This window comes from Tenrec ecaudatus, chromosome X (genome assembly GCF_050624435.1).
Source record: "Tenrec ecaudatus isolate mTenEca1 chromosome X, mTenEca1.hap1, whole genome shotgun sequence".
NCBI lineage: Eukaryota > Metazoa > Chordata > Mammalia > Afrosoricida > Tenrecidae > Tenrec > Tenrec ecaudatus.
This window is the reverse complement of record NC_134548.1, coordinates 148,539,526-148,551,961: the sequence shown is the minus strand read 5'-3', so window position 1 is coordinate 148,551,961 and position 12,436 is coordinate 148,539,526. Positions and strand designations below refer to the sequence as shown.

At 44.9% G+C, this 12,436-nt stretch overlaps 1 protein-coding gene across 1 annotated transcript in view; it reads left to right on the top strand.

Annotated features, from left to right (window-relative positions):
* GPC4 (glypican 4) overlaps positions 1 to 12,436 on the top strand; it is a 123,525-nt gene that overhangs the window by 72,024 nt on the left and 39,065 nt on the right. The window contains exon 2 of the mRNA XM_075538904.1: positions 7,572 to 7,730. Within this exon, the coding sequence (XP_075395019.1) occupies positions 7,572 to 7,730 (159 nt within the window). The remainder of the gene's footprint in view (positions 1 to 7,571; positions 7,731 to 12,436) is intronic.

Below are 12,436 nucleotides of genomic sequence, written 5' to 3'. Positions count from 1 at the left end.
CTCAAGTATATACGGTATGTGTCAGTATACTTACTTATATATGGTATGTATTAAAACAAAAAGAAGAAATATTCCTCAACTAGTTGGAAGAGAAAGAGTCTCAGTGGTGTAATGGTTACATGTTAGGCTGCTAACCACAAGGTCAGCAGTTAGAACCACCAACCAGTTCTTGGCAGAGAAGCAAGGCTTTGTATTTCTGTGAAGTGACTAAGATGGTCCGATCCTGTCCTACAGGGTCATTCTGAGTTAAATCAAGTCAATGGCATTGGGTGACTGAGTGGAAGAGACAAGGTGCTGCGCTCTCTCCACCCCACCCCATAGCTACCCTCTCTGGTACGATTGTCAGAAACGGCTCTTCCTGGATCAGTCAGTAGCTTATCAGAGCAGAGCAGATATTCTTCCACTCGTTCTGCTTTGCAATAGCACTCTCCAACATATGTACTGTGCTTTGTTGTTGACAGAGGTCTTTATTAGTTTCAGACAGGCTAAGTGACTTTCCCAACATGAAATAGGGAATCTTGTTCAAGCTGAGACTTGAGCCCATATCCCTGGCTCCCAGATTTGGTGTCCTGCCACAGTTGTTGTTGAGTGCCTCTGTCAAGTTCATTTTTGACTCATAGTGATTCCATGTGACAGAGTAGAACTGCCCCACAGGCCTTTCTTGTCTGTAATGCTTATGGAGAGAGATGGCCATGTCTTTCTCCCACAGAGCTGCTGGCTGGGTTTGAACTGCCAACCTTTAAAGTAGTAGCTAAGCACTTAACCCAGTGCCCTCAAGTTGGGTCTGACTCATGACAACTCTATAGAATTGCTCCTGAGGGTGCCGGAGACTATAAATCTTTCTCCATTGGAGCTGCTGGTGGTTTGAATGCGATATCTTGTGGTTAGCAGGCGTTAAGCACTGTGCCATCACGGCCCCATTCAATTACCATGAGCCCCACAGAAGGAACAATCCCTGTCATGTTAGAAGTTTGGAACCTTTTAAATATCAGTTCTTTCTTGAATCATTTTATTGGGGGCTCATACAATAAATATCGGTTCTTAAAAGCTACTGGGATGCGTGAAATTTTGTAACCCAAAGATGCGCTTATTTTCAAGAAAGGCCCATGGCAAAACCCAATCTCTTGCAGTTGCAGTTAACAAACCTGCCTTCTAGCCTGTTCTCTTACCATTTTCCCCACAGCGACCGTGACTCTTAGGGTACAATTTGTGTTCCTTTTATTTGGTTCTTCAAGACCTTTGGTTGCTTTTTTTAACATTCCAGTCAGGGTACAGAGACAGTTGGCCTCACAAGGCCTCCCCTTGACTCTTTGTTATTCTGCCCTGCAATGGTTTCTGGTCATTCCTCCGTATAGTACACCCGAGGAGTAGCCGTTCCACAATAGCGTAGTCTCTCACAGGTACAGTAAGGTGATACCTCCCTGGAAACTATAAGTATCCTACCCCCCAAATAAAATGAGAGCATCAAAGGGACATTTTACTTGGCATGTAGCTTATCCTTTAAATTGAGTTCCCCTGAGAGGCAGGGAAATTAAGGTTGTTATGCAGAGTTCAAATAGGTTAGTGGTAAAGAAGCTGAGAGCCTAACCACCACCTGTACTGGTTTTCGTTGGAAATTGCAGTCATCTGTGCCCTGGAAGCAGCCATTGGTAAGCGGAGTGAATGAGAGAAAGTGAGGAGCCGTTGCTAGAATGTTGGGCTCCAGCCCTGTCAAAGGACGGAGCAGATTCCTCACCTTCAGTGCTGGCTTCTTCAACCACTGATGCGAAGTGCTTCCAACAAAAAAAGGACCAGTACACACTCGGACCAGTACACACTAGGCAGGCTTGAGTAGTAATTTAATGTGATTGTTCCGCTTTGAATACGGAGGCATTGATATTAAGTCTAAAGAGAAATTACATAGAGCTGGTGTGATTGGAAAAAAATGTTTGGTTCTTTCGAGCGATTTGGGGGGGGGGTTGGTTTTGTTTTTTTAATGCCATAGAGTTAAGCTTTAAAAACACGCTTCACTGAATCCCATCCAAGCTTCCTCGGCCAGGGCTGGGGGACCTTTTCTCCATTGAAGGCCATTGACCCACAAAGAAAAAACGAATCAAGGGCCATGTACAAAAAGCAACTTAATTCAGTTCACCTGCTTTTAAAATGAAGAACAGGGAGCTTTCAATAAGTACAACAAATAGGGAAAGTAGTCCTTCAGCGTCTTATCATGACCAGTTGAAGAGGTGGGGAGGTGGTGCAAGAGGACAATGTGCACGGAGTAGAAAGTTGGACAGGCGAATTTTAAGTGGCTACAAGAGATCCAAAAGCATCCCGAGCCTGGGTCAGGGAAGAAGACGGATGAGAGTTGTCTTTGCACCCGCTGTGCACTTGAGCTGTTGGATTCACTGTTAACCGCCCTTCCCTGCTCGTTAGCAGCTCTTGCTGGACGCGTGTAGAACAATGCTGTGGCCTTGTTGTTCTTTTCTTTTTATTAAAGAAAAGCACACAAATAACGAGTGTACCACAGTGTTTTTGCAAACCATGCAAACCTTCCTGTGTCGATCTCCTAAGTTGGTTGTGTGTGTTATCATCGGAGTACATGCACGGTGTATGCCTACATGTTATAGGTGGAAAATATTGTAGCACGCAAACATTTCCATTTGTACCATTTTTAAGTGTCCCGTCCAGTGCAGTTGGTTCGGTTCACAATTTGGTGCAACTTTGAACACTTTGACATCTCCCGAAACAGCAGCCCTGCCTATTAAGCAAGCTACCCATCCCTTTCCACCCCTTCCACTTGTAGCCTCTAATCCATTTTCTGGGAGTATGGTGCAATGATTGCTAACACAGGGCATGTATCAGAATCACCTAAGGCCTTAACATTAAAAAAAAAAAAGTGCCCAGCGCTACCTCCACAGTTGTCCTCATGTTGAACTCAATCTACAGATAAGACGAGCTTGGCATGCTTTCCAACAGTGAAGGAAGCAGCTTCACCACGTTTGGAGAGGTGATTTCCTGCAGAAAGAAAAAGGCAGCTTGGGGCCAGGCACAGCCTATTACAAGCAGGCACCGAGACATGAAACAGGGTGCCTAGCAGTTTTGAAAACCAGCCATTTCCTGTGCTGAAAGTTGAGGTTTTTCAAGGTAGAAAAAAATCGAACGAGTTGCCCCAGGATTCCCAAGTTTTTTTGTCCTGGTCTTTTTCATGGGAATAAACTAGTCAGGGCACAGACTCCCCAGTTGGCAGTGGTTGTTTGGGGTTTAGTTCCCAAGTGAGTCTGGCCTACCTGGGTCTCATGTATGACTCTTTTGCAAGGAAACCAGAGACCTTTGGGGCAGTACTGCCCAAAGGTACTGTGCGTTCAGGATGTTGTAGCCGGCAATGGGCATGTTGGGTTGTTTGCATTGAGGGGAAGGCTGCTTTGCCAGCAGAAATGTTACGAATATGTATCTTTTATACACGGGAGACCTGGTGGTGCGGTGGTTTAGAGTTGGGTTTGTTAACCCCAAAATCAGCAGTTTGAAACCACCAGCTGCTCCGCAGGAAAATGCTGGGCCTTTCTATTGCCATAGTTAGTCTGGAAACACACCGGGTCAGATCTACTCTGTCCTGTAGGGCCACTGTGAGTCGGCATTGACCTGATGGCAGTGAGTGAATGAGTGTGTGGTAGCCTTTGTACAAGGTGCTCTGAAGGAGTAGTGGGTTATGCTTTGGGCGACTAACTGGTTCAAACCCATTATCAGCTGCACTATGGGAGAAAGAGGACGCTTTCTGCTCTCCTATAGATTGAACGTCTCAGAAGGCCACAGGAGCATTTCAGCCCTGTCAGCATCAATGCCATGACTGAGTTTGGTGGGGTTTGGGATTTTGGTCTCACCCTCCCCGCCTTGGTCTCACTTGATACACCAGGCAAGTCTCACCATCTGACAATCTTCCTGGAAATATCATCCTCTACGATGAAAGTAGGCCTATTAGGTATTGCCAAAACAACGCTGTGCTCCAGTCTTCAAGGATCAGCAGGTCTGCTTAACGTCCTGCTCAAGGCTCCTGGCGGCCAGGAACGGGTGGAGTGCACAAGCCACCTTGGGCCTTCTCTGGGTGCCAGTGTAAACAGTGTTGTCTACTTTCGGCAGGTTACCAGCAGAACTTTTATTGCTGCTGCCCCTTTTGAAGGGTGTAACCTTGATGTAAAATTCCTGTGGGTATGTCTAAATCGATCAACGTCTTGCACACTTCTTAATAGAGAAAAGGACTCTCTCCTGCTGTCTTTTTTTTTTTTACCCACTGTGCCACGCAGTCCATCTGCCTCATAGCAACCCTGGAGAAACCGGTCTATGGTTGCCACGCTGGGAGAGAACGCCTCATTGTTCATTCTCAGATTGGCTGATGGGTTTTGAGCCATTGACCTTATGGCCATCAGTCCACCGCCTAACTCAGTCAATCATTGCAGCTTTCTGGTTTGTGGGCTTACAACTGTTTATTTCTAGTTCAACCCTCGGCTAAGCAGCCGTATTTTAAAAAGACCCACAGCTAATTCTTGGAGATCTTTATTGCTCTTATAGATGCATAGAGATGGGGATCATATGAGAATGTAGATTCCGAGTCAGTGATTCTGGGTGGAAAGGGAAATTTTCAGCAGAGAGGCAAACCAGAATGAACTAGTCTGGGGCAGAAAGAAAGGGATTTTTAAAAAAAGACTTAGGCTCCTAAGTGGCCCTGTAAGTTATTTATTATGTGTGTGTGTGGACCTAATGAAAATTGTTTCCCAAACTCATGAACCGTTTTGCTGCAGTGCATTCCACAAAGGATCTTTGCAAGGGTATCAAAAGCAGCCTTCCTGAACCATCGCTCATGACAATCTTTAAAAGGGGGCTGGTCCCTTATTGTTGAGGTTCTTCCCTTAACTAGGCCTGCGGGAAGTTCTTACTCAGATCGTTCCAATTAATTTTCCACGTGGGATGTGAGTGCGATGGGTGTTATTTCATGTAGCCACCCACTGTACGTATGCAGGCTGGGGCCCTTCATATTGTTTCTTTGGTAAGCCTCTAATGGGCTAGTCCTCAGCCCTGAGACCAGGAGACAACGGACTCGCTCTCGGTTAATTATGTGTCCCAATACCAAAGGCCTGCTGCGAACTTGTTAAGCCAGTGAAGAGGGAGTTTTGTTTTTGGTCGGAACAAAGGTGTTTTCCATAAAACCGAGCCTTCTCGCAAGCCCACTTCTTTCACTAATGAGACCTGAGATAGCCCTAGCATCTATTTACATCATCTCTTTCTCGTTGTTGGTGGGGTTTTTTTTTTTTCTTCTTTCGCTCTTAGTAGCATTATCCACTGACCACAGGCTTCAGGAATGCCAAGAGAAACGTTGAGCAGTTTCGGGACAAGGAGGTTATTTAGAGATTCATTTCCCTCCTCCTTGTACAGTCCCTGCAAGCCACGTACCCCCTTTCGCCTGGCAGTAACACTCTCCGCCTTTTTTTAATTGCCAGGGAGGAGGAATCACGGGGAAACGTGGATGACTGTGTAATTCATTGCATTTGTGCCATTGACAATCTAGTGTGGGTCAAATCAATTACCTATTCGATTTCCTCTCGGATCCTGCGCCGCCTCCTCTCCTCACTCCCAGGCCCAACCCCAGCTACTTTGGTGTCTAGCTTAGGAGAAGGCTTCTTTCCTGTAAGTGCACAGAACCACGAAGCAGTAATCGCCAGCTCATGGCCTCATTCATATCCCATGTTTCGTCTTCATCAAAGGATTTGCTCTCAATTCTCCATATACCATGGACAATTTCCCATGTCTTCAATATACCCCTGCCTGACTTGCCATCTTGATTCTGTTCAGATTCCATTGAGAGTCCTTTAATCTTGGGACTGTGGACAGAAACAGCAGAAGGAGCAGGGGGTGAGCGGGAACATCTGTACGGAATGAGATTGGGGTACCTGGTCAGTTGCTGGTAAATCACCTCTGACACAGGGTGGCACATTGCCTGGACCTTTGGCATCTTCGTGATCACTGGTGTGCGAGGCCGTTATGGGACTCGTTTGTAGTACCTCCCCATGTAGTGGTCTCATCATCCAGCACTGTGGCAGACAATAGTTTATGATCCAGTTCGTCTTCCTGCTCTGTCTTGGTCTGGTAGTTCTGCCAAAAACCTATTCATCGTGTGGGACTCTTTTGGTATCTGAAATACTGGCGCTTTAGCTTCTGGCATCATAGCAATCGACAAGCCACTCAGTGTGTCCAGCTGAGTGGTGTTAGCTGGAATTCCACACCAGTTAATATTGGAGGGACTAAGTGATTGTGCCCAGTGGGGTTATTTGTTGAGTGGCAGCTCTTGGTCATTGTGAAAAAAAAAAAAAAGCATGAGTTTTCATCTGTGACAGAGGTAAGGGGGAGAGCCAAGTTGGCGGGGGGGGGGGGGGGGGGGAATGGAGTCTGAGAAACCCTATCCAAACTGCAAGGAAAGTGGCAGCAGCTGGGGTTGGGGAGGGAAAGACTTGGTGCATGTGGCTTCAGTGGGACGACAGGTTTTTTACTACGTTATTACCTAGAGATTATACTTACTAGAAGCCATTAGCCTATAGTAGGATGTGGTGATACGCTAACAATGAGAAGGCAGTAATAGACTCTAATGTAGTCTTAGACTCTAAAGTGGGAGAAAGATGTGAGAGTCTACTTCTTGTAAGGTTTCCAGCCTTGGTCGCCCTCTGTCCTATGGCTTTGAGTTTGTTCCGACTCATAATGACCCTGTGGATAGCAGAACCAAACACTTGCCGGGTCCTCCCAACTTGTTAAACTTGAGTCCATTGCTGCAGATACTGGATCAACCAGTCTCATTCAGGGTTTCTCTCTCGCTCGCTCGCTCTCTCACTCTCTGCTACCCCTGCTCATCACCAAACATAGTGTCCGTCTCCAGGATGCGGTCTCTTCTGACAACACATACAAATATTCTGTGCTATAGGGTCACTAAATCTAGAATCGAATCACAGAGAAAATGGGTGCTAATCTCTGATAGCTGTACAAAAATGGCTGGATTCGAAGGTCTAAGAATTGAAGGTCACTTAACTAAGCGTCCTTTTATGAATGATCATAGACTCCAATTGTCCAGCACATTCTCCCAAGGCTTTGAAATCCGCTTAGCTCATGGCATCCCCACAACTTAACGACCTCCATGTTTGCTCAGTCTTCGGCGATTGTCACACAGTTCATAAATCACTCTTCATTAAGGGGACCCCCCTCTTGGAATACATGCTTCTAAAACTTAAAGACAACCTGCCTTGTTTCGTCGATTTATACAGAATATTTAGGATTTCTAAACAGGGATTGGGTTGACTGAGCCTCTAGGGATTTTAGTTGTCTTCGGGGAAACCACCAGTCAGCCTGTTTGGGTAGCACTCTTCCCTGATGGTTAAGCTTTTTGTTGTTGTGAAGGGGCTTACATTGTTTTTATCTGACAGCAAGTATTTTCTTAGGGTTCACATCCTGAAATGAAGTAGCCCCTGTGCACCTGAATGCTAACCTTCCTTCTTCGACTTGCTGAACGATGCTGAAACTGGTCTCACTATATAATTTTTTTTTTTACTATCTTCCAGGTGATCATTTGAAGATTTGTCCCCAGGGATATACCTGCTGCTCCCAGGAAATGGAGGAGAAGTACAGCCTGCAAAGCAAAGAGGATTTCAAAAGTGTGGTCAGCGAACAGTGTCATCATTTGCAAGGCATCTTTGCTTCCCGCTACAAGAAGTTTGATGGTGAGCATTGCAGCTTTGGTCCGGGCTAAGTCTACCCCTATCTATCTGTGTTGGATTTAACCCTTATTCAAGTCCTGTTGAAGGACCCACAGACTCTTCCCCAGGTATTTTTGCACAGTTGCTTGTCCAGAACTCCATGCTTGGGGCTTTTCCCCTTGCTGATTGCGGCTTTCGTGCCAGCATGCGCCGAATGCTCCAGAACCTGTATGGCAGACGTTATGGGAATACGGTCATAGGGAGCCAAAAAATAGATTAAAGTCATTTAATTTAAATGCTTTTTTTTTATTTGGGGGAGGTGAACATAGACTAGTGTTGTGGACGCAAGTCACTTAAAAAAATTGTTGTAATAAAAAGCAGACATCTGAAAACTGCCTTAGTCAAAATAGCCAGAGAGATTCTGCAGATGCTGGGCTTCATATTAAGTTTCCAAATGGATCCCCCAAAGACAACTAGAATTCCTAGAAGCTCTGCAGATCAGAGACAGGATTTAAGCTCAGCTGCAGCCTAGAGGTTGTCCGGCGTCCCGAGAGTCAGCTTCAGGCAGCAGAGTGTCCCCGTTTAGCTTAGGTTCTGCCCCAGCGATCCAAGGCACACCCCTTCTAGTCCCCTGTGCCAAGCATGGCACCCCTCATATATACTTCCTTTTCACTTCGCATAAATAGCCAATATGAGCCAAATGAGAGGCACTTTCCTCACTCACTTTGGAAGCAATGTTACAGCTAACAGACTTTCAACAACAACAAAATAAGAGCACGGGATCTAAAACACCACAGGAGCCTCTGTGCACTCAGTTTGAAGAGTGTTATGAAGTAGATTTAATTTTAATAGGAATGATTTCCTTTGTGCCCGTTTTAAAAGGCCATTCTAATTACATAGTACCTTTGAAGCATGCTTTTCTTGACATTATGTGCGGTGAAGAAGTACAAGGCAAATTTTCAAGATGTGAAATGTCTTTGAGTATTTCTGCAAAGGGCTCGTTACCATGGTGAGAAGTTAGACCAAATTAGATTTGAGAGAGCTGATAAGGCAGTCCCTAGCTCAAGAACAGGTTGTGATTCAAAAGTTAGCTTTGAGCTCCGTTACTTGAAATTCATAACCAATATTGAGTAAGTGTTGGTTAGGTTCCGAGGCTAGACCACAAATGCAAAATTCTATCTGTAATGTAACTCGGTTGTCTAAAACACTGTCTATGTAGTGTCCCATTTATCTTAGTCATTTGGGTTGTTTATTTTTTTTTCCCAAATACGCTTATCTGAAAAAACTTTTCTTAATTGTCTTTTTCTCTTTTTCTGGGATGGAAGCCATCTGACAGCCCCTCACAGATATACCCTTTTTTATACCCCGTTCCTCTTTTCTCACACTAAGTAATCAGCCCTATCTAAATGCCACTTGAGAATGGGTTCACTTGGCATCGTACCTCATTAAACCACTTTGGATTCTTTTGATCACGAAATCAGTTATGACTATTGAAAAGAAGCATATGCACTGACCTTGACATTTCCCCTTCTAGACAATAACCGAAGGGACAAGATAGAGAAATTGCTATGCGGTTGTTCAATCACTTGGCTTCCTAATAGGATGTAGATGAGACTGAGCACAGAGAGGGCGCTGTGGCCCTGAACCACAGTGGAATTTAGAGCGGGGGAGGGAAAGCCAAGCCAGTTGTCAGAAATGGCTCCTCTGTTGGCAGCATGGCCGCATTCAAAGCAAGCTGCTTCCAAGTTGTAAGACCGTCGCCTCCAAGTCGCCCCCTTTCTTAAAAGATATGTTTATTCCTGGGATGGTACCGCCCCTCCCCCCACACACACACTAACATTCATGCCTTTGGGTCTGCTGTTTTTACTCTTCTTTTTCTTTCTCAATCCTCATGGTTGTATAGCAGTACTTGCTTGATTCCAGCACGTAATTTTTAAAAAGCCATACAGACAAATGTTTATCAGTAAGTATTAACACATGTTTTCCACAAAGGACAAAACGAAAGAGTTGCTCTTGCCCTTCCTTACCAGGCTTCACATTCAATAAGTGTTCACACCACGCTTTTTTCCGTTTCTCAACTTGTCTGGAGAAATGAATCTGAAACGTCGGGTTCTTCCGACTTCACCTTAGCATGTGGAATGACAATAAAGGCGGTGGGTCCAGATTCAACGCTGTGGGTCTGGAGATGGGAACAGAGCTAGTGTGCGCTGCACATTTCACGCCAAGTTACATTTCCTGAAATGATGAAACCATTTTGTCTTATAAAACTCGAGTTGACTGGTACCTGGCAAACATGGATCATCAAATGTGGGTAATATGTTTATTGATGAACTCTTGAGGGTGGTGATTAGAACATGTGGACTCAAAATAACTAAATATCCAGGGATATGTAGACTGAAATGTTACGGGGCCTGCCTTCCTTTCTGAAATACCTAATTTTGTTTTTGGTCAAAGTTCACACAACGAAACAGTTCTTGTTCACCAGTTACTCCACATTTCAGCTTCATTGGCCACAGTTTTTGCATTGTGCTGCCATCCTCATTTCTGCCCTGTATGTTCCATTCCTACTTCAGGTTGCACTACACCTTAATATTGGGAGCAAGCCATGTCTTTCTCCTCTTAGAAAGAGTTGTAGTCTTGAAAACCCATGAGGGCAGTTCTGCCCTCTCCTGTAGTGCTACTGTGAGGTGGAATTGACTTGTGAGCAACTGGGGGTTGACCCCCTAATACCTGGCAATTCTTGACTCTCAGAAATCCAAGAGTATGTGGCTTATCAAAGAACTGGTCAAGCAATTAGAAAAGCCCGCTCCTAGGGCACTGAGGCAATACCAAGATGCTAGAAACCAGATGGGGCATCAAGGGGTTTGATGACAAACAGAAAGACATGTGGAAGTATACTTGGTCACAGCTTCAAAGGAGCTTCTTTGACCTTCTCCAAGCATAGAGTATATATCCAAAGTCGTTACCCTTTGTCCCGTCACCTACCTCTATCATCAAAACATTTACTAATATCTCTGGGTTTCCAGTTCTTCCTAAGGCAGGGACAAGGACTCTCTAAATAAAGTCTCATGGAAGAAGCCTAGCATTTGCAAACCATCAAATTTAGGCAGCAAATCCTTTTTCTCTAGTTCCTATATCTTCACGTGCCCCTTGTTGGTATTGGTATCAAAGTATATATAATATAGTACTTGCCAACCCAAGGGCCCCTTTTGTTCTCCTTGTATATATTTTTTTACTGTTTGTACAGCTCAAGAGACGGTACAGTCTGTAACCCAGTTTTTGAGTTATACACCTAGTAGGCATGCTCTCTCTGTGTGTAGACCTGGCCAAAGTCTAAACTAGTCTTTGTGTATTGCACTCACATACGCACACATGCATGGGGCATGCATGAACATGCACGTGTACACACACACACCCCTCAGGTTTCATATGTGTAAAATCTCTTCTGAATTTAAGAACTCAGCTCTTTATTTCTCTAGACTGTAATCTTTATCCGCTCTTGCCCCCAGGATGTTCGATAGCAGAAGCTACCATCCCAGGCGTCAGGATGCAGAGCAGTGAAGAGCCAGCTGCTCCCCCTCTTGGCCAGTTCTGGGATTTTAAAAAAATTTGAAGTAGAGCTGCTAATTAACATATCTGAATTCCTTGTCTCATAAATATGCTAATCAGCTACTTCATACTTGTATTCAGGGGTTGTGGAAAGAAAGCTCAGTGGAGAGAAAGGGAATAGACAGCCTAGAAGTGGGACAGAAAGTGTGTTTGGGGAGGACCACACTCAAAGCGGCTGGGCGTTTTGTGAGGGACCATGTGTTGTTAAAAAGATCCAGCATTAAACCAGGCAATCCAAATTGATCTACTATGTGAAATACATTTCTAAATGGCTCGGCCAAAGTGGCGTACCACTTCTGGAGAAATATTAGTGTGAAATAAGTCCCTTTCATCATCGTTTGCCAGAGGTTTTGCATATTAAAAGACATCATAAGGAAATAGAAAAGTTGTCGATTGCTAGTCTTTTCGTTGGCCATTTGAGAAGCCAATTTTGCGACTGGACCGGCAGCCAGAACAGACCAGGTTTCCAGCCTGGCGGTGTGGTTAACCCACTGTGTGACTTGGGGCAATTATCTGGGTCTCAGTTTTCCCATCCGTAAAATGAGGGGCTTGAACTAGATCCTCTCTAAAGACCCTTTCAATTCGCCAAAATCTGTGAATCTTCTCAACTTGTGACGAGACCAGCTGCTTTGGTGAAAGGTCTTACGAGATGTTAATTAGCTGCCTGCATGGTCCCCTCTGTTTCCCCCCTATCATTTCTTAACTCAGCTACTCTCACCAGCTCTTTGAAAACCCTCCCCTGAGCCTGAAGCTTGTTAACTCGCATAATAGTAGAAAATTTCTGAATTAGCTTAAAACGCACATAAAAGCATTCATTGTTGGGCCACCCTTGTTTCCTATCAGCTCCCAGAGGCGGGGCGTGCGGCCCTCTGATCAGTCAGGCTTAGCTGATGCTGTGTTTTAATCACCGATAGAGAAATGTCCATAGTTCATACCGGCCATGATTTCATTAGGCCTGTAGGAAAGCCAGTGCGGAGACGGAGTGGGTTGAAGGCATTAGAATTCATGTGCCCGTGAAAGTAATGCCCTCAGTGGGAGCGAGCCGACCACTCACCTTAAAAGACAAATACGTCCAATTAAGCCTCAGGGCCATTAGTGAAGCTGACATTTCTGGAATTTTC